General features: G+C 36.0%; 1 protein-coding gene across 3 annotated transcripts; it reads left to right on the top strand.

The window, feature by feature from the left end:
- The first annotated feature begins 6227 nt into the window (after positions 1 to 6227).
- LOC142547283 (uncharacterized) lies at positions 6228 to 20212 on the top strand. Of its 3 annotated transcripts, XR_012820642.1 has the most exons (4): positions 6228 to 6525; positions 6662 to 6767; positions 11561 to 11775; positions 11884 to 12075. XR_012820642.1 is itself a non-coding variant. In XM_075655490.1 (3 exons), exons 1-3 carry the CDS (start codon positions 6343 to 6345, stop codon positions 20074 to 20076), a joined length of 336 nt encoding a protein of 111 aa, XP_075511605.1. In that variant the 5' UTR covers positions 6229 to 6342; the 3' UTR covers positions 20077 to 20212. The 3 variants fall into 3 exon arrangements, 2 of the variants coding, with proteins under 2 accessions (XP_075511605.1, XP_075511604.1); XM_075655490.1 differs by lacking the exons at positions 11561 to 11775; positions 11884 to 12075 and adding an exon at positions 20030 to 20212 and having other exon boundaries at positions 6229 to 6525; XM_075655489.1 differs by lacking the exons at positions 11561 to 11775; positions 11884 to 12075 and adding an exon at positions 16243 to 16600 and having other exon boundaries at positions 6233 to 6525.
- The last annotated feature ends 1877 nt before the right edge of the window (positions 20213 to 22089 follow it).

Raw genomic sequence — 22089 nt, 5'->3', positions numbered from 1 at the left:
TTTGACAGCAGTTAGGGCAGTTATAGCAGCTGGTGTAGAAGGTTCCCTTCCCTGGTTTGCAACTCGTAGGCTTTTAGATCAACAAATAAATCATGAAGTTCACCCTTGTTCAGGTCCTTTGATTCTCTCATTGCCATGGTCTTAACATCCCACTCCTTGGAAAGATCTCTGACTATTTTAAGTGCTACCTTTTTATTTGAATACACCTTTCCAAGTGCATTCAGCTCGTTGACTATGCCACTGATTCTTTCATCGTATTCGTGCATGGATTCTCCAATCTTCATCTTTATATCATCGAACTCTTGAACAGAAACAGATAGCTTATTCTCTTTTGTTTTCTCATTGCCTTCGCAGAGCTTAATCAGTTTCTCCCAGATTTCTTTAGCAATTATGCACATCTTTATCTTGCTGAAAGTGACTTAACCCAGCGTTTTGTACAAAATGTCTTTAGCCACGTTGTCCAAGTTGGATTTTCTCTTGTCTTCAGCTGTCTATTCATCTCATGGTTTTTCAATGCGGTGCGGTGCCCCATCATTTATGACAACAACAATGTTTGCCTTCAATATTTTCATGGGTCCGTCTGTAATAACGTACCACATGTCATCGTCTTGTGCAGCTAGATGAGCCTGCATTTTGATTTTCCAATCATCATAATCTTCTCTGTAGAACATTGGAATTTTGTTGAATGAAGACATGGTGATCAGTTTGTATATAGAAATATTCAGAAAACAAGATTCAACTGCTCTGATACCACTTGATAGGATCAGTTAAAGGTGTAAGAGTGTTTAGAAGGGGGGTTGAATAAACACTCACAATTTTCACAACCTTTTTGAATATAGATGAGTCAGTTTAGTGATAAACTGATACTCGGGAATCTTGTAAGTCAATATCAATCAGTTAACAAAGAATGTGCAGAAATAAACTGACTGATAGATAGAATAAAAACTGAAATAAGAAGACACAAGATTTTATGGATGTTCGGAGATTTCAAACACTCATATATCACCCCTTCTATCACAAAGATATGATATTCACTAAAAGACTTTGATCGATACAAACAGTTGTACATGCCCACTTCAGTTTTGGACTTAACAATGCCAAACTGAAACTCTTAGTTACAAACTTGTTTACAGTACTCACTAGAACTGAAATATTTTAGCACAACTAATCTTCTTGCAAGATCAAGTATAACAACATTTTTAAAAATTTTAATTATCAAGCTAATGCGGAAAAATAAAGGCCCTCGGAAGTCTACTGCCAGACTCGATCCACTCAAGCGTCAATGCCTCCCTCAATAATATCATAACCTGTAGCATTCAAACCTAGTGAGTCTAATGACTCAACACGTTCTAAACATGAGTAGCAAATAATATATATACAAGCACATGCTTTAAAATCATATTTTTATTCAAAATAAGCTTGTACTCATAAATAAATCGTAAAATTGTAAAGCTGTCAATAGTTTATCCTTTTGAGTGAAGTTTGATCCTTGAATAGCCTTTATCCTTTTGTCAACGGATCAGTCTTAGCTCACCATTGCGCATGAGGACGAGCATTAGGCACTGACGTAAAATGGAAGTACGATCGATGGGCTCCCTCTGGGCTTTTTCCCATAAACGGGCTCCCTCTGGGAATTTTTCCCTCACGATGTTCCAGAAATTCATATATCATATCCTCTATGCCACAGTCAATTCACATCCTTCAAACATTTTTTCATTTTCTTTTAAATCATAAAATATCATGGCTTTATAAAAATAGCATTTTGACAGTAAAATTTTCACAGCTTTACCATAAATCATAAAATATCATTTTTTCTTTATAAACGTTCAAAAATATCATTTAACATGCGTCATGAAAAATGACCATTTTGCCTATGGACTTAAAATTTTGCGTTTTTTAATTTTACTTATGTTTGTTGAATCTAGACCGTCCCAAATAATTATTTAAGCTTAAATTTAATTTTTAATATTTTTATTTAACTTAAATTCGAGGCTTTCTATTTAATTTCATATTTACTAATTCGTAAAACGTTTAATTCCCGAACTAATTCGAACTTTAATATTTTCTTTCCAAATTTTAAACATAGACTTTTTATACCTCAAAAAACCCTCGTGAACCATGAACCGACCCCCGTGGACCATGCTTCGCCCCTTTTATTTTTTTTTTCCTAGCCAATATTCGAACCCTAGCTCCCCTCTCGAGCCATCTCTCGATTTTCTTGGACCATGGACGAGCCACCTCAATCCATCCCCGGCCCTGACCAGACCTCCTAAGGACCTACTGACCACGCCTGGCCCATCTAACCAGCTCCTAGCCCACGCCGCAGCCTCCTACACTTGACATGAGCCGCAACGCTCCTTGCTCGCCTATGACTCTTTCTCAACTAGAACTATTCTCCTCACTTGACCACCGACTACTCCAAACCTTAGCCGACCCTGGACCAGCCCCAGACCCAACCTAGCCAGCACCCAACAACTGTGAGCCCCTCTTGCTCGTGGCCTCTATATCGCGCATGGGGAAGAGTCCATGCAGTTTTGGACTCTTCCCCTATGGTAGCCCCTGAGTCCTAGCCCTTAGTCAGGTCCCTCACCAAGCCCCCAACCAGCCCTGGTCGAGCTGCAAGCTGCCAAGCCCTTAGCTGAGCCTTCTTCCAATCGGGTAGCCTAGGAAAACCCCAGAACTCTCCTCCTTGACCAAGCTCGATTTCTAGCATGTATTTCATCCCCTAGAGACTCTTTTCTCATCCTTTAAACACCTCCTATTGGCAGCGTGTCCTTAGAAATCATAAAGTTTAATAAACAAACGTAAAATCGTCAAAACATTTGAAATATTCGTTCTATCGTTAAACCAATCGAGCATTACTATTTTTCATTGAAAAATATTCAAACATGCATAATATAGTTTGAACGATGTGTCAAAGAAATTTAGAAACGTGCCTTTGCGTTTTAGAACGCTCGAATCTACGAATGTCGGCGTGGGGTGCGAAGAAGAACGAACGGGTGACGAAGACTCCTTGTTTCTTCCCTTGAGATTTTCAAAAATATGTGTTTGTTGTGTGTGTACTGTTTCGGTTGGTTATGGGTACAAAATACCTAGCTTTTTAATTTTTTTTATAGATTTTAATTTGCATGTTAATGGGCTTAGGTTTTGGGCCTTGAGGTTTAGGAGAAATTGGGCCTACTCAATATAGGTGAATTTGGCCCAATAATACCTATTTAATTGAAAAATAAAAATTTATAAAAATTAATTTTCGAAAATAATGTTTTGATATTTTAAAAGTCCCTCGTTTGCCTAAAATCGGTGTCCCGGATAAAATCAAGCTCATCTCGTAAAATAATATGGACTCTATCATTTTTAGAAAAATTTAATCATATTTAATTATATTAATAAGCTTTGAAAATATTTATCGAAAAACATTTATTTTATCTTGGTCGTCCTCAGTCTCCTTTCCCAAGTCTATTATCGAATATTCTAGTAAAATATGCATATTTCACAAAATCATGCAATTAGACTTTTAATCATATAACATGCATCATGTAAACATTTAATATAAATTAAATAAAATAATTAAGAAATTTAGTTCATTTGCATGCATGTGGTTTACGTAGGTTGGCTTTTATACGTTACATTTATGCTTACGCTTTTGAGATCATGAAATATATTTTAATTTTAGTACTTTTCACTATTGCATGTTGTTTATATACTTGCTATCACGGTTCAGGAGTGTTGAGTCTTTATACTCACTAGCTATGAATGATGGAGGTGAGCATATTGATATGGAGGCTGGAGGCGCCGAAGACTGAGTAGGCGAGACTGAATGTGCGCACGTTAACCTGAGGAACATATTTTTCCGCACATTATTTTTATGAGTTAGGAGTAAACATGGATATTTTTATACACTTTCACTTTTATATGTTGATGGTTCGACATGACTTTGCATGTTTCATATTTGAATTATTTTAAACGACGGTCTAGGATTTGATGATTTGACATTTTTTTACTGCAGTATTTTTACTAGTAGTTGAATTTTTTTATTTTAAAATGTTTGATTGAAAGCTGTTATTGCATGCATGCGCTTAAATGTAATTTTCGAAAAATAGTTTACAAAAAATATATATATATAGTAGTATTTTAGTAGCACGAGTCGTTACAACATTCATCAAATTCAACACCTTGAACTTTGACCATCTCAAAGGAAACACATAATCTGATACTTGTGTGACCCTCAATAGTTTAGGAATACAGCTAGTTATATGTTTACATCTTCATGTGATTCAAAATAACATTTATTCTTATTCGGGCTTACCCTAATTAGCCATATTTTGTCATAAATTCTTTGATCAAGAATGTGAGAACACGTTTCCGATTGCGCCTATTGAATCATAGTAAGAGTGTCTAGTTGTATCGCTTCATGATCCCTTAGGTATCACTGTTAGTGCATGCAAGAACTTAAGTTATGGTTAGCGTACATTACGATCCCTTCAAATCATATATCCCGATCAAATCTGCAACCATCAGATATCGAGTGTTGCATACGAATTAGACAATGATGTGATGTATCTTTGAGCAATAATAGTGACACGGTATGTGCAATTAAGGAAACACCTTTCTAAAATGCACATGTCTTTCTGACCAGATATTCATTGCACTATTACCTTATTAGATCACATAGGATATCTTCACATGTATGCAAACAATGAATCTACAATTACAATGTATTTGCTCCTACGTATTTTGCAACTATACTCAACCTCGCCACGTGATGACTCTCAATGGTGTCGGCAAACATATCAAAGTACATGCTAGCACGTAGAGCCTCTACATTGTCCCGGGTCAATGGACTAATGGAGTACAACCATAACTGCGGACTATTCCACTTGATAAATGATAACCACTTGGACAGTCCGAGGGAAGGTTGTTCAGTGAATCATCAAATGATCACACATTTGTATGAATGGACATTTCCATGCTCTTACCAATGAAACATGGTGTTTACATCCCATAAGCTAGTCTAAAGCTTAAGTGACTTTTATCCTTATTTTAGGCAGCTAATTCGATTAGTAACCTATTTAGAATATATGATACGCTTTGTAATGGGCTTCAAGATCTTACGTTGAGAGGTAGACCTCATGGTACCTATTATATATATTCATGGACTTTATCTATACAACTTGCATGGGTATACAGATAAAGTAAATGTCATAATTGGATAAAATCGTAAAATATTATGAAAATAAAGATTGTTTTTACGTTAGAGTTAATAAAATCCAAGCCACAAGTTGCTCGCTGGACACCGACAATAACAGGCTGCTCATCTCAATCTCAGTGAGTATGCTTGGCTGCATTGTTGGTTGCCAAAACATCTCATGAAGATGAAAGTTGTGACACTCGAGGCCGAAGAGAGCGATGAGTGATCGTCGGTACCAAGAGGTTGCATGGACAATGAACGGCTCCTGACAAGTTTTCTAAGCGAAAGGAAAATGAATGAATTGATCTGACACCTGATTGAAAGAGATTCTAAAACTATTCAGTTATGATACTGTTCAGTTGAGGAAGGTTTGAAAGTTTTGATAGGTACTATTCATATCAAGAAGATGCATTTTCTTCGGGAGCTCATCACACAAGAACTCCAAAGTTAAGCATGTTTGACTTGGGAAAATTCTGGGATAAGTGACCCTGAGAAGTTTTCTAGAGTGCATGTGAGTGATGTCATAAACATGTTGAAAAGATTCGTCTTGACACAATGGAGACAATCTTCGAATACGAGACGTTACAAAATCACCACGGAGAATATGCTTAGTTGAGTTACTTCCAACAATATATTTTCACTATTTCTTGTGATTTTTGAAAAATAAAGAAGTGATCTAAAATACCATAGCAATTTAATGAGTTTGGTTGATAGAGCAAATAATCAAATCAAATCCAACCAAACAGAAATTTCATTTAATTATTTTAATAAATTGACATTATATTTTAGAAAAGTTAAATTGACTTTGTTTACATTTGAATTGAAAAAATTAATTTAAATTTGGAGGGATTCTTTTAATATATGTTCTGACTTTATTGGTCACCATATTTCGATTATTTTGCCATATTTCGATTATTTTTTTAGTTATAGTACATTTTGTACAAAATACAATTAAATTTAATTTAATAATATATTTAATTAATCGGTCAATAATATATGACTCTACTTTGACCTCCATCCAATCAGCTGTGAGATCTAAATATCTCTTCAAAATGTGTTTAATTCACAAGGCCGCTAGCTAACTGCTAAACCCCTGTCGTTCTGCTCAAGAAGCTCAAATTCTAGGGGAAAAAAGTTCACAGTTGGAAGAGAAAATGACCGAGGAGTTGAAGAGGAGCGGCAGCCGAGCGTTCGTGGCGCTGCCGATGAAAAACCCCGACGATCGCTTGTCTTCATCTGGGTCGATTCCTGTAGGAGTTTCCGGCAAGAAAATCGTAATCAAGAGCGCAGATATGAAGGAGGATATGCAGAAAGAAGCTGTGGACGTTGCCATAGCTGTATTTTTTCTCACCTTCTCAAAAAATATTTGATAAACATCGAACACGAGGGACCCTTTACATTTCTCTTTAAGTTTCATTTATGTGTTTGAGATCTTGATTTAATGTTTTCTTGTATTTATGCGTGGTTGTGTAGGCGTTTGAGAAGCATAATGTGGAGAAGGATGTCGCCGAGAGCATAAAGAAGGTGTTCGACAAGAAACATGGCCCCACTTGGCATTGCATTGTTGGCAAGAATTTCGGTAATCAAACTATTATACTTTTTATGATCATTCCTTGTTATGTTTGTTTCTGAACGGACTGCTTCAAATTTTATTTGATATCTGATAGCCCAGATTTGTTGATTGTTTTGTGGTTAATGTCTGTGGTTTTAACTCTCTTTCACATACGAGAGGCTGAGTTTTTAATTTAATTATAATTTTTTCCTGAGAAATGAGTTTTATTTCTTTTTGATGTTATTATGTTTGTCAATTTTCGAGTTTATGTTGCTCTTGATTTATGTTTTTGTGTTGGTGATGTGGAGTTTAAGTCCATCCGACTGTGTTGGTGATGTGGAGTTTGTTTAAGTCCATCCGACTGTGTTGGTTTTCTGTGTTTATTGCGATTTGCGTGGATCATATTCACGCTTTCGTTGTTAAGTGCGTTCTTGATTTTTTGCTTGAATGTGGATGCATGAGTTGCATATGTAAATCATCAATTGTTAGTGTTACAATGACGGTTTCTGTTATTATGTGTTATTACTCTGTTACATGGTACCCAGAAACGCTGTCATAGGGTTATATAATGTTCCTTATAATTTACTTTGTGGGGCTATTTATTTCTTACTTGGTTTATTTGCCTAGTTCCAAAGGTTAAGATGGTGAGTGATCATGCAAAGTTCTTATATTTTTCAGTTTGCCAGTTACCTCCTATATGGCTTGAAGAAGTTACCATTTTTCCCATCATCCCATTTTTTGTTTGCATTTTAACAAGTTAATAGATAAATAAAATCTTAAAGTTGTTAAATTGAACTTTTTGGCATCTCTGTTACATCGCCTCGTCAAGCCCATGAGATCAATTTGGCTCACGTTCAACTACTGCTAGGTATATAATTTGTAATGGAGGTTGACCCAATATTAGCCTCAACTCATACCCATGCAACACTACTGGTCGTGGGCTTTAGGTTGGTTCAACATGAGCTACGACTACCATACACTCTCACACTCATAGAATATCCCACCCTGGAAAGTGGTTTCTTTTGCCCTCCCTCAACCTTAGAACCTAGGACCTCCACACATAAGTACCTAGATTCCTATAGTGTTGGTACCAATTGGAGGACGCGAAAGAAACCACTTTTTGGGGGTGAGATATTCTATGAGTGAAAAAAACATTTTCTAGGAGTGAGATATTCTGAGTGACGGTGCATGATATGACTCATGCTGGACCAACCTATAGTCCATGACCAGTAGTGATGCATGAGTATGGGTTGAGGTTCATGTAAGGTTAGCCTGCGGCCCATGATAGTTCCCAAAAAAGACGTCTTTTTTTATAAAAATCTTGGGCTGTAGGCTGACCTAAGTTGAGTCTTTTTTTATAAAAATCTTGGGCTGTAGGCTGACCTAACTTGAGCATCAACCCATACCCATGCACCACTACTGGTCATGGACCGTAGGTTGGTACAGCATGAGCCGTATTACATATCCATGCACCGTCACTCATAGAATATCCACTTTTGGAAAGAGGTTTCTTTCACCACTCCCAACACTCGAATCCACTCCAGTGGTGTGGGACATTCTATGGTAGGTTCGAGTGTTGGGGAGGCGAAATTTTGCCTAGTTGAGATATTCTATGAGTAACGGTGCATGGATACAGGCTCATGCTTGACCAACCTACGGTCCATTATCATTACATAATTTAACTTCCTTTTCTCATAAAGGAACTTTACGTCTAAAATAATTTCTTCATTGCTCTACTAATTACTTTTAGAATCTATGAATGACTAAAAGGTGTGGGCGATATAGATGACTGTGTTTGGCTTGTTATTGTTTAATTTCTTAAATGTGTCTGCTTATGTTGTTTTTAATCATCAGGTCATTATAGATTCCATTGTTTCAAATTTTTTGGCCACAAACTAGATTACTTAATTGACTTATTTTCTTTGATTTTGATGACATGAGGTACCAACGTTATTAGGCGTAGTGTTAGAGATGCAAGGCTTGCCAAAGCACATTACGTTTCATAGGGCCCGAACACATGATTCAAGGAGAGGCACCTACCATATGATATTATACGATATCATAATATTTGAAAAAAAATTTCACATATTGTCTATTATGCAATTTTCAAGTTATTGAACAATAACAAAACAAATAATCAGTAGTTTATAAGCGAAAATGAATGATAGCTACCTTGCATTTTATCTTGAATTCATCATTTTCTACATCACGGTGTTCTTAAAGGGGACTTTTGCCGTTGAAGTATACCATGACTGATGATTCAAGGTCAAGGTGCACGTCTTGTTCAAAGGGCTAAGCCTTGGTTTGCATGTAATTGCAAAAATTGGGCTTCATTATACCTAGAGCATAGATGCACTCCTTGTGGAGTTTTAGTATTTGTGGTTGAAAGAAATGTCAAGTTTGGCGAAAATCTATGTTGCTAGTATGTGAACTTTTCTGCTGGTGGATCAACTATCAAGGCTCTTAGTGCCGGAGAAACTCAGATGGTGCAAATTTCTTAATACTGGGGTTGATCGGTGAGGACTGATGCTCTTCATCTGAATCACGGTGATTGTTTTTATCTTGAAGTTTTGAACTTTTTTTAGTCACTTGTTTCTTTTAGTCCTCCAATATTTTTGGCAACGACCACTATTTTTTGTTGAACACATTCTCCTCACCCTATTTGTTTATATTAAATAGATTGGTCTGGTAAACAAGTCGAGAAATGAATATAGGAGGGATTGCTATGCTTTTTCTACACCGAACAAGCATTTTTTCCATTAGTTTATTTATATAAAATAAGTGTTACTATTTATTATCCAAATTCATAATTTAATTTAATAAATGACAAAATAGAAGTATGTGAGTTGTTTGGATATGAGATTAATCATTTTTCAAAGGCTATGATGTTGGAAAATTTTATTTATATTGGATTATATGTGAATAATTATGCATTGTGAGTTGTCTATTAAGTTAAGCCTAAAATTAAAGTGATCAGTTAAGTTTTAGCTATTGGGCTTTAATGTATCTAATATGTTGTTGGCCTTTAATGTATAAAGATAGATATAAGTATAATTTCTGTTTTATATTTTTGTTTATATGATGGACTAAAATATAAATATCAAAAGATAATGATAGACATTATTTATATATGGGTCATGGTTTTTATATCGCACATCATCATATTCCTTATTCTATCTCCCATTAAGAAAATAGTTCAGAAGAAAAAACTAAAAGAATGCTATCAAGGAAAAGAGCGTGTGGAAGATCAAAAAACGTTCTAAAGAATTCTGAATTATGACTTCAGGTACGCTTCTGCTTAAGTTTTCGGTCAAATTCTTAATGATTTAACATGATGAATATGTGGTTTATTGGTTTTCCCCAATAAGTGGTATCAGAGCTACTCGTACTTGAATCATTGAGATTTGTTTAAAGTTTTTGGACATTATATGATTCCAGATCTGGAAAAGAAAATTTTGTTCAAAATTTTTTGATATGGCTTCAGAGTTTCAGTTCTGGTAAAGAGTTTTTGGTTGAAAATTTTAATGATTTGGCATAAGATTTCGATTTTCCGTCCATTTTTTGTTCAACAAATTTTTTTTTTTAGAGTAAATCGAAAATTTGGGTAAAATTTTTTCACCAAAATCGACATATAGCGCGCCCAACAGTGCTCAAAAAGAGGTAAACACGTAGATGTGCCTTTTCGGGGCGCCTTACTAGCCAGGACTGTCTAGGACAGTCGCAAGTGCACATTGGGCGCCAAGGGGTGCAAATAATGCTTAAATTTTTACGATTCATGTTTTTTCGGTTTATGGTTAAATATTCAATTGTTCAAATAATGATTGGTTTTATGTATTTAAAATAGATTGATTAAAATAAAATGTCTCCAAAGTGACATATTTTATGGAAATTAATTTTATTTTGAAATACATAATGATTTTGATATATGTGATTTATATGAATATTAATCGGCCCAAAGAAATATTAATGTTTAATATAATTACATATGCACTTGCGGTGGTAAACATGTGATAGTTGTTCGGTTTTCATATGAATAATAAATAAACCAAACAAAGATTGTTATTTGACATGATAGTTACTTTCAGTGTTTGACTGTTGCGCCAGGATATCACTTAGAAGTTAATCTTTTGTACAAAGATAAAACATTAATAGAGTGCTCGGTATCCTGTTTATGGGGTTTACACTATTTGAATTTTTTGATTATTTTATTTGGATATTTGGTTGAGCATGTATATTTTGTTTTTTTTTTCTCTATTCACTCAAACATTAATTCTATTCCTATGTTAAATGGGTCTAATTTTAAATCGTGGTAAGATAATTTATTGATAGTTCTCGGAGTCATGGATTTGGACCTTACGATAAGAGTTGACTCTCCTCCCGTCATTACGGATAATAGTACCTGTGATGAAAAGAGGGAGTTTGAAAGGCACGAGAGGTCGAATCACATGTTTATGATGATTATGAAGAGGGTCATTCCAGAAATATTCAGGGGCACAATCTATAGTGACATTGCTACGGCTAAAGCTTTCTTTCAGGACCTTAAAAAGAGGTTTGCTAAAAGTGAAAAGTCTGAAATTGGTATACTTTTGGCAAATGTCATTTCAATGAGATACAGTGGTAAGGGCAATATTAGGGAATGCATTATGGAAATGTCTCATTTTGTTTCAAGGTTGAAAGCACTGAAGCTTTACCTTTATGAGGACTTGCTGGTGCATTTGGTTTTGTTATTTCTTTCTCCTCAGTTTAACCAGTTCAATGTGATTTATAACTGTCAGAAAGAGACTTGGTATCTGAATGAGCTCATCTCACACTGTGTTCAGGAAGAGAAAAGGTTGAAGCAAGACAAAACAGAAAGTGTTTATTATGCCTCTACCTCGAAGGATAAAGGAAAGAAAAAGAAGGATAAGGAAGCAGCCCCCGAAGAAACAACAAAAGAAACGTAGTGATTCTCAAAGTGCTGGTTGTTTCTTCAGTGGCAGTGATGAGCATATGAAGAAGTAATGCAACAATTACCACGCATGATGTGCTAAGAAAGGTATTCTTCTGAATATGGTTTGTTCTTAGGTTAATTTATCTTTTAGTGCCTAGACACACATGATGGATAGATTCTGGTGCAACGACTCACATCAGTGTATCTATGCAGGGTTGCCTGGATTGCCAAAAATCAAATGATGCTCAAAGATTCATCTCACAAAGTTGGAGTTGAGGCAATATGAAAATTTAGATTATTATTAAAGACTAAAATATATTTGGATATTTATAAAACATTTGTTGTTCGACGGAATTTGATTTATATTTCTGCATTGGACAAGTTCAGTTATTTTTGTTAATTTGGAAATGGAATATTCAGTTTGTTTCATGATTCAAAATTGGATGATTCTGATTCTTTATTAGGATACAATAATATTTATTCTTTGGATGTTATTGTTTCATTTAATAAATCCCTGCAAACAAGCAGAGGCGCTAAAAGAAAATTAATAAATGAGAATTTAGCTGCGTTATGACACAAGAGATTGGGTCATATATATGAAAAAAGAACAAGGAAACTTGTGTCGGATGAAATTCTCAAACCTTTAGATTAGACAAATTTTAATAATTGAGTTAATTGTATAAAAAGAAAACAAACCAACAAAAGGAGATTTGAAGCCAATTTGTGTTCAGGCGTCTTAGAACTTTTACATACTGATATCTGTGGACCGTTACCTTCGGCTTCTTGGAATGATCAACAATATTTTATAACATTCACAGACAATTTTTCGAGATATGGCTTCATTTATCTCATTAATGAAAAGGCACAGTTGTTGGATGTGTTCAAACATTCTAAAGCTGAAGTTGAAAATCAACTTGACTTAGGATTAAAACCGTTAGTTCTGACGGTGATGGTGAATACTATGGTATATATAACAGTTCAGGTGAACAACGTCCATGACCTTTTGCTAGATTCCTAGAGAAATAAGGTATCGTACCACAGTGCACTATGCCAGGTTCGGCCACTATGAATATTGTTGCTGAAAGACGAAACAGAACGATTAAGAACATGGCGAGGAGTATGATTAGTCATTCCATCTTACCAGAATCAATCTGGGGAGAAGCACTAAAGATCGCAACATATATCCTTGGTTCCAACTAAGGCAACAACCAAAACCCCTTATGAACTTTGGATGGGTAAAGAGCCTAGTCTTAATCATCTGCACGTTTGGGGATGTCCAGCTGAGGCAAGGCCTTAGAGACCTAATGAAAAGAAACTGGACTCAAGGACTGTCAACTGTTATTTTGTTGGATACTCTGAAAGATCCAAGGGGTACAAGTTTTATGATCCACAAGTAAGTCGATTTTTGAGTCAGGAAATGCCTGGTTCTTTGAGGATGTTGAGTTTGCGGGGGAGATAAACTAAGCGATATTGTCTCTGAAGATGAATATGTAAATATTCCCACATGTGTCTTGGACATTTATCGGGATCACATTCCACAATTTGACCAATACAATACTAGAAGACAATATTAGAGATCCTCCCATTCAGATGAACAAACTCAAGCACCTCCAGAACCTATGCCATTAAGGAGATCCATTAGAGCGCAAAGAAATGCAATGCCAGATGTTACATTTCATTTCTTCAAGAACATGAGACATAAATTGAACTGCTGGAGGAAGATCCTATCAACTTTCGTCTAGCCATGGAAAATTCTAACTCTAAAAAATGGATGATGCCATAAATGAGGAGATAAAGTCCATGAAGTACAATAACGTGTGAGATCTTGTCACATTTCTTAAAGGTACGATTCTCATTGGTTGCAAATGGATATTTAGAACTAAGAGGGATTCAAAAGGCAATGTGGAAAGATATAAGACTCGTCATGTCGCTAAATGTTTTACACAGAAAGAAAGCATTGATTATAAAGAGACTGCTCTCTGGTTTCTTTGAAAGACTCTTTAAGAATTGTAATGGCATTGGTGGCAGATTTCGATTTTGAGCTTCATCAGATGGATGTAAAGACTGCGTTTCTAAATTGTGGCATTGATGAAACGATTTGTATGGTGCAGCAAGAAAATTTTGTGTCCAAAGACACAAATAGGTTTACAAATTAAAGAATTCTATTTATGGGCTCAAGTAGGCATCTCGACAATGGTACTTCAAATTTCATTAAGTGATCATCTCATTTGGTTTTGAGATGAATTTGGTCGATGATTGTGTGTACCATAAGTTCAGTAGGAGTAAGCATATTTTTTTGGTTTTATATGTTGATGACATCCTACTTGCTAGCAACAATATAGAATTATTGCATGACACCAAGAGATTTATAGTTAAGAATTTTGATATGAAAGATCTTGATGATGCATCTTTTGTACTGGGTATCTAAATACATCGGGATCGTTCTCGAGGTATTCTTGGATTATCTCAGAAAGGCTATATTGAGAAAGTTCTCAAGCGATATAGAATGCAAGATTGTAAACCAACGGATACCCCTGTTGATAAGGGAGACAAATTTAGTCTCAAACAATAGCCCAAGAAGGATTTTAAAGAAATGCAAAAAATTCCCTATGCTTCTGCTGTGGGGAGTATGATATATGCTCATGTTTGTACACGTCCAGCTATTGCGGATGTGACAGGAATGTTGGGACGATCAAGTAATTCAGGAGTGGAATATTGGAAAGCACTCAAAAGAGTTGTACGTTACCTAGAGAGAACAAAATATTACATGCTCATATAACGGAGGTTGTAACAGCTTGAGATCATTGGGAATGATGACTCTGATTTTGCTGGATGTCAGGATAGTATGACATCTATGCTGGGCTACATCTATTTTCCTTGCTGGAGGTTTCGTTTTCTGGAATAGTGCTAAACAATCTCTTATAGCCTCTTCCACCATGACAGTTGAGTTTTAGGGTATAATGAGGCATCCAATCATGGAATATGGCTACAAAATTCTGTCACGGGACTGAGCATTGTTGATGGCATTGAAAGACCACTAAGAATATATCGTGACAATAAATCAGCAGTTATGTATTCCAATAACAACAGAAGCTCGACGAAGTCAAAACATATTGACATCAAGTTCCTTGTTGTCAAAGAAAAATTCAGAGTGGAAAATTGTTTATTGAGCATATCAGTACAAACTCAATGGTTGCATATCCGCTTACTAAGGGATTATCACCTAAATAGTTTTATGAGCACACTGCTCATATGTGTGTTATGTCAATTGAGAAAATTTAATTTTAGTGGAAGTTTGTTATTTTAAATGTTTTTCAGCTGTAGAAATTTTCACTTAGAGTTATGTAAATTTATTTTCTGCAGAAATAAACTTCAAATTAAGTCACACTCTGATTATGATTTAAAGTTTGTTCTAAATAAGGTTAAAAGAGGACCAGTTGGAAATATGCATGTTATGATCACATTGCATGAAATTTCAATGCTACACATCCACTTTATGATCCATGTCATTCAGTTTTGTTGACATATGTGACCATTGATGGGTCTAGTTACCTTGATTGTAGCGTTGACTCTTTTGATCCTATGTTGATGTGATTGATGGACCGGATTCGTTGTAGATACATTTCCGAATGACAATATTTTTGAGCTCATAAGGTTGTTTCACAAACATAATGATAAGGTTAATCATATAACCCAAGTGGGAGATTGTTGGACAATTTTATTTATATGAGTTTTTATGTGAATAAATATTCGTTGTAGGTTGTCTATTAAGTTAAGCCCATGGGCTTTGATGTATCGAACAGGTTGTGGACCTTTAATATGTGGAGATATAAGTGTAATTTATGTTTTTATGATGGGCTAAAACAGTAATATCAGAAGATAATGATAAACATTATATATATATGGGTCATGGTCACCAGATCGCGCGGGATCACGTTCCCTATTCTCTCCCGTATTAAGAAAATAGTTGAGAAGAGAAAACTAAAGGATTCTCTCAACCAAAAGAGCGCATAGATCTTGAAGATCAAGACACGTTCTAAAGAATTCAAAATTATGGCTTCAGTACGCTTCCACATAAGATTTCAGTCAAATTCTTAATGATTTAACAAGATTAATTCTGTAGTTTATGGGTTTTCCCAAACAAGTGATAGCTCCAAGCACAAGTTTCTCGATGTTTTATGCTCTTTTCTCAAATGCTCTTTTCCTTTGAGAAACAATTAGTCTTTGAATCTTGCTTTTTTCAAGCATGGTTTTCTTTAATTTCTTTATTATTCTCTCTTGTTGTTGCGTCCCAAGCATTTTTTGCACTGAATGTGTCTGCATTCTATTGACATTGAGTTTTGAATCCTCTTACGAGATGTGACATAATGAAAGGATTTAAACCCTTACCATGCTTTTTTTTTTACTGTTTACTTTAAAATCTATCTACAAATGTTCATTGTCTTTAACCCATTATGATCTAATCTTTCTCTAAATGCACGAGCTACTCTTAGAACCTTTACATGTGGCTTTGGGCCCCGTAGCTCACCTGTCCTTAAGTAATCCTACTGTCTTCCCGCAACTTCCATGCAGGTTCTTATGTGACTCATGAGACAAATCACTTCGTCTACTTCTACTTGGATTCCAAAGCAGTACTCTTGTTCAAATCCGGCTGAATTCTGCCGCAATATGGACGAAAGATGATAATGATTGATGAAGCTAGTGGTCATAATGACACTGCTCCATGCACTCCGTATGTATTATTCGAAACCCTTTATCACTGGAAGACTCTTGTATATTTTGAGTGAGCCTAGCATGTTACCTACACTTCAACAAGCATATTTCTAAAGGTTTCGTACCCATGTTTGCTTGTTTCATCTTTAAAGAGTTGAAACATAGTCTTGTTGGCTAAAGCGGAACATGTTTCTTCTGTGTATGCTTGGTTGCGTTATGTCGTTCTTGTTAGCTATCTCTGTTTGTGCATATGCGTATTTACGTGTACCCCCATACATACAGGCATGTTTTTTGAGGCCACTCAAATAGTAAGACCTCTTGGATCGCTTGTGATCATAGAAATTTAGGACGTTCCTATGAACATAGTTCAGCGATCTTGACTACTCACATGACCGTGCCTTTTCTAAATAGAAAAACGGTTTTATATATACGATAAAGACTTGATGCATGCATGTGTTTATACCAACTTACATACATGACTAATGTTTATTGAGTGAAGTCATACTTGCTGTGTGTTTGAGAGTGGAATCCAAGAAGTTCTGGAAAAATGAGCAAATTGTACATTTGGGTTTTAGGACAGCCGAAACATGTAATTTTCAGCGAGAAAATTGTTTGGGGCGGTGAGCTGTTCAAGGGTTCCTCAACGTGGGAAAATAGAACCTAAATAACTTCAAGAACCAATTTCTCGTGTCTACAATTGATGATAAGGGAGCAGGATAATTTTATATTGACTGGCGTCGGGTAAAGATCCAATATGTGATGAGAGCAATTACTCTATCTACCCTTCAAAAAGCAAAGTAAATCAAATTGAAATTGGTTATTTCGGCTCGGTAATTGAATTAATCAATTTTTCTGAATAATAAATACAAAACAAAAAATTAGAAAATATGTGGAAATAAACAAATCTCTCGCTCTACTATCTGTAAGATTAATGTAACGTCCCGAAAATTTGAAAGTCCACGTAAACCACATGTATGCAAGTTATTAAATTTTTTTTGTATTTTATTAAATTGTTTGAATGCATTAAATGCATGTTTATTTTATTAATTTGTGTTTTAATTTATGTGTTATTTAAAGTTTCATGCATAAGGACTTTTAATAGTTTTCGCGCTCGAACGAGGAACGGAGCCCGGAGATAATTAAGGAAGAATATTTTTATTAAATAATTAGTTTTAATTATTTAAAATATGGTATATTTAAATATGATTTTTGAAAATGGCTATTGGTTGAGTATTTTTACTCGCCGGGTCATATTTTTAATCGGTACGCAAAATATAGCGAATCGGGGGACTTTTTGATGGCTCGAACAATATTTTCAAAATCGTACCTCAAAGAAATATTTTTCGAAAATGTTTTTGGATTTAATGAGGTTATTTTATTGCTTAACTGGCCAAAAATCCTTTTAACCCTTTTGATTTTTATTAAGAGCCCATTAATGCATAATTATACCAATTAAACACCATTATCCAAACCCTAAACTCTCCACCCTAACCATTCATTCGCCCCCTTCATTTCCAACAGCCACTTTTGAATATTTCAGCGAGTTTTCTCTCTAGTTTCTCAAGCTTCTTTCAAAGGATTTCCTCCACGCTTCTCCGGTTTACGTCTCGCGCGTAGTTCTTCGAGTTTTCGATCACGTTATCGGTAAGGCACGCCATGTATCTCCTTTCTCATCATTTACACCATGATTATATGCTGATGTTTACATTTTTGCATGAATTTTCGTTGGTCCTTCTTTTAGCATCGTTCTCGTAAAGGTTTTGACACGTAAATGTGTTCATCTTATGTGCAATTCACGTTTTCTTGACTTCTTGTGTAAGGGGCTGCTGGTTTGAGGTGTTAGACGGCTGTATACATTGGGAGTTAAGGTGTCAAGGGGTTGGAGTCACGAGTTAGTCACGTTTTGGTGAGGGCCGATCGGTCTTCTTGATTGAGATATGATTTTTATCGTAAAACCGTACAATTTGTGAAATTTCTGTGTTACAAAACCCGTCTCCTTTTGTTATTTCGAATTCTGTGACTTATGGGTTGATTTTCTGGAAATATATTAAACATATGATTTATAGCACTCTGTGTTACCTTCGATTCGATAGTAAATTCGTAATTTTCTCGTAAGAAACGAGGAAGATATGATTTTTATCGTAAAACCGCACAAGCTATTAAATTTCTTTGTCACAAAACCCGTCCCCCTCTGTTATTTCGAATTCTGCGACTTATGGGTTGGTTTTCTAAAAATATGTTCCAGATATGATTTATAGCATTCTGTGTTAACTTCGATTCGATAGCAAATTCGTAAATTTCTGATGAGAAACGAGGGAGATATGATTTTTATCGTAAATCTTTATGTGTCACAAAACCCGTTACCCTTTGTTATTTCGAATTCTGCGACCTATAGATTGGTTTTCTGGAAGTGTGTTCAACATATGATTTGTAGCAATTTGTGTTATCTTCGATTCGATAGCAAATTCGTAATTTATTGATAATAAACGAGGGAGATGTGATTTTTATCGTAAACTTGCTCATGCTGTGAAAATTTGTGCATGTTTTTCACGTTTTCTCAAGTAGCGAGGGTAGGCTCGGCCAAGTAGGGCTGAACCAGGCCATGGTGTGGTCCAAAAGGAGGGTCCAGAGGTGGGCTAGGAAGAGTTGGTTCAAGGCTGGTCCGAGTCGGTAGGGCCTAGGATCGAATAATTGCGAGCTTGGTGGGTTAGGGTTCGAGTATGCATGCGCTGGAAAGTTCCAGCAACCTTTGGGCGTGGTTTCTAGGTCCTAAGTGTTCTGAAATAAGTGGGTTAGAGGCTGGTCATGAAGGTTTGAATCATGGTTCGAGTTGGGAAAAATTTGGTTAAGTTTCGGCTTGATTCGAGTTAAAACCAGGACACCGGTCCAAGTTTTAAAACGAATCGTTTAAGTTTTGAAACAGACGTCTAAGAAATGTATTTAATTATGTTTTGGGATATTTTAAGGAGTTTGGTAAGCTTCGGGTCGAAATGTTGAGGTCCAGGGGTAAAACAATCATTTTGAGTTTCCAGGGGCAAAAATGGTCAGTTTGCATCCGAGTGAATTTTTAGTCTTGGCAGCGCCCCGGTCACAAATTTATCATGCTTTTAAATGTTTATACACCATGAATACGTTTTTTATGAAATTGTGAAAATTACGTTGTATGTTTGATTTTAAGAAAATTTACGCTTATGCATGATTTTGTTAAGTGATGAAAATGATGATGCTTTGAAGGATAAGAATTGGTTGTGACTAACGATATATATGTAAATGCTTAAGATGTATATGTAAATGCTAATGATGAGGCCTAGACACAGTGGATGAGTAATATTGTCGTTGATGTCCGACAGCCGCCAGGTGCCACTGTTTTATGTAGATGGATCCATTGTATAACGATGAACGATGATACGAAAGTCACAACTAATGAACTGAATTTAATTAAAGGAAAAGTATAACTATATGATGTTACGATGAGCTGTTTTGACATGTTATGATTTCATATGACACATTTACATTACGCTTTTAAAGTTCATGAAAGGTATGTTGATTACAATATATTTTTCACTGCTGTGTGCTGTGTATATGTACTTGTTATTCCGTTACAGGTGTGTTGAGTCTTTAGACTCACTAGGTGTGAATGATGCAGGTGAGCATTGTGATCAGGAGACTGGATGTAATGCCCCGAAAATTTAAAGGTCCACGCGAACCACATGCATTTAAGTTATTAAATTCCTTGTGTATTTTAATTAAGTGATTTAATTGCATGGATTAATTATGTTATGTATATTGATGGGTTTAAAATAAATTTTTCTACACTGTTGCGTTAAAATGTATTTTTAAAATTTATTCGAGTTGCGATATAGGAACGGAGACCGAGGGCCGAAAAATGTAAAATGTTTTTATGAAATAATTGTTTTAAATTATTTAAATATGGTTGATACTTTTCATATTTTTGAAAATAAGGGGTTTTGAGGTGAATTTATACGCCAGGACGTAAATTTTATCGGTGTTGGTTTTTAACAAAAATACGAACGCTTGGCAACCCGGCTATTAAATTCACAAATTTTATTAAACAAAATAATTTTTATTATTTAATTAAAGACTAATGGGCCTAATTTGTATGCTTAAAGGGCCTAAGCCTTGATTAGTGAATTAATTAGTATATAATACTCAAAATCCTCCCCATTATCACACAATTCCCACGCCTCTTTTCTGAATTTTCTCTCACAAAAACACTCCCAAACACATGACAACACACAAAATATTTTGAAGAAAAATTCGAAGAAGCTTCAAGGAATTCAGCCAAGGGTTTTTCTTCGCCGCCGTTCTTCGCATCGCCATCGAATATTCGTGCGTTTAAAACGCAAAGGCATGTCATATTTCTTTCCTTCAAACATCTATCACACCATAATATTATTTAACATGTTTTGAAAGAAAAACAAGGCACACACTTTAATATTTTCGTATATGCATATTGTATGGTTTTAAAAACATGTATTTTGATCCAAAATTCATGAAATTTATGTATATAAGGTGCTGCCATGATTAGGAAGGGTTAGGGTTATGTTTTACACAAGTTTAAAGAGTCCTAATCACATCAAAACGCTGCAAACAATGCTGGAACCATAGGTTGATGGGTGTGCTAAATTCAAGAGGGTTCGGTTTTATGCATGGGGGCAGGTGCCTCGACCAGACTTGGTGGTTGGGTCCTATGGGTCATGGTTAGGTCCTGGGAAGGGTCCTAGGGCGGCTAGGGCTCGCGCTAGGTGGGCTGGAAGAGCCCTTGCGAGAAAGGAGACTTCATGCGTGAGATTCAGGGTGGCCGAGAGGTCCAGGGGCCATGGCTCGGTCTGGGGGTAGCTGCGTGGTCCATCAGGGTCCTAGTGTGATGGGTAGGGGTCGGGCCAGGGGCTGGAGTGGTGGGCTCGCTGCTGGCTCAAGGAAAACTTGGATGCGTGAGGAGAGCACCTGCGCGTATGCTGTTGCTAGCATGAGGGTGGTTCGCTGCTTGGGTCCAGGGCTTGGGTTGATCTAGGTAGGGGCTGGTCGTGGTCCAAGGATGGCTAGGGTCAGGTGGGCTCGGTGGCTAAGGGCTGGAAGAGTCCTAGATTAGGTAGGAGTCCTATTGTTCATGGTTGACTCACACACTCACGTGCAGGATTTTGAGGCAAGTTCCAGGAGGGTTTTGAGCGGGCCAGGGCTGGTTCTTTGGGCTGGGCTTGGTCAATAGGGCCCCTAGGTGGGTTGGCTAGGTTTTGGCTCATAGTGGCTCGGGCGTGGCTCGAGTATTTTAGGAGATGGCTCGGTGTGTTTGATAAGGTGTCAAAAACGAAACTTTAAGAACTCAAATTGAATCCATGGGTCCACGATTGTGGCTCATGACTTGGAAGGGTAGAATAATTCTTAAAAATGTTATGTGTAAAATTTGGGGTCAAAATAATAATTTTTGGATTTATTCGGGATTTAATCGCCGCACGAAACGCTAATTAACGAGTTAATTGAAACGCCTAGTTTTAAGCTTAATAAAATAATGGAAAATTATATTTAAGCTTAAATAATTATTAAAAGTTCAAGTTTTTAATTTGGGAATTTTATATTAAGGTTTAGCTTAATTCGAGATTAAAACGCATTAATACGTCATATTTAAAGATTTATTTAAAAGTTCTCGATTTAAGCTAAATAAAAATATGGAAAAATTCGTGTAAG

The sequence above is a fragment of the Primulina tabacum genome, chromosome 5 (genome assembly GCF_025594145.1).
Source record: "Primulina tabacum isolate GXHZ01 chromosome 5, ASM2559414v2, whole genome shotgun sequence".
Taxonomy (NCBI): domain Eukaryota; kingdom Viridiplantae; phylum Streptophyta; class Magnoliopsida; order Lamiales; family Gesneriaceae; genus Primulina; species Primulina tabacum.
This window is presented reverse-complemented; position numbering and strand designations above follow the sequence as displayed.

What these genes read in the sequence shown, in the direction of transcription:
- LOC142547283 (XM_075655489.1), top strand. Translation starts at nt 6,343, where the DNA reads ATGACCGAGGAGTTGAAGAGGAGCGGCAGCCGAGCGTTCGTGGCGCTG. An exon ending in CTGTGGACGTTGCCATAGCT is followed by an intron (nt 6,526 to 6,661) that starts GTATTTTTTCTC and finishes GTGGTTGTGTAG; the next exon opens with GCGTTTGAGAAGCATAATGT. An exon ending in CATTGTTGGCAAGAATTTCG is followed by an intron (nt 6,768 to 16,242) that starts GTAATCAAACTA and finishes ACTTCCATGCAG; the next exon opens with GTTCTTATGTGACTCATGAG.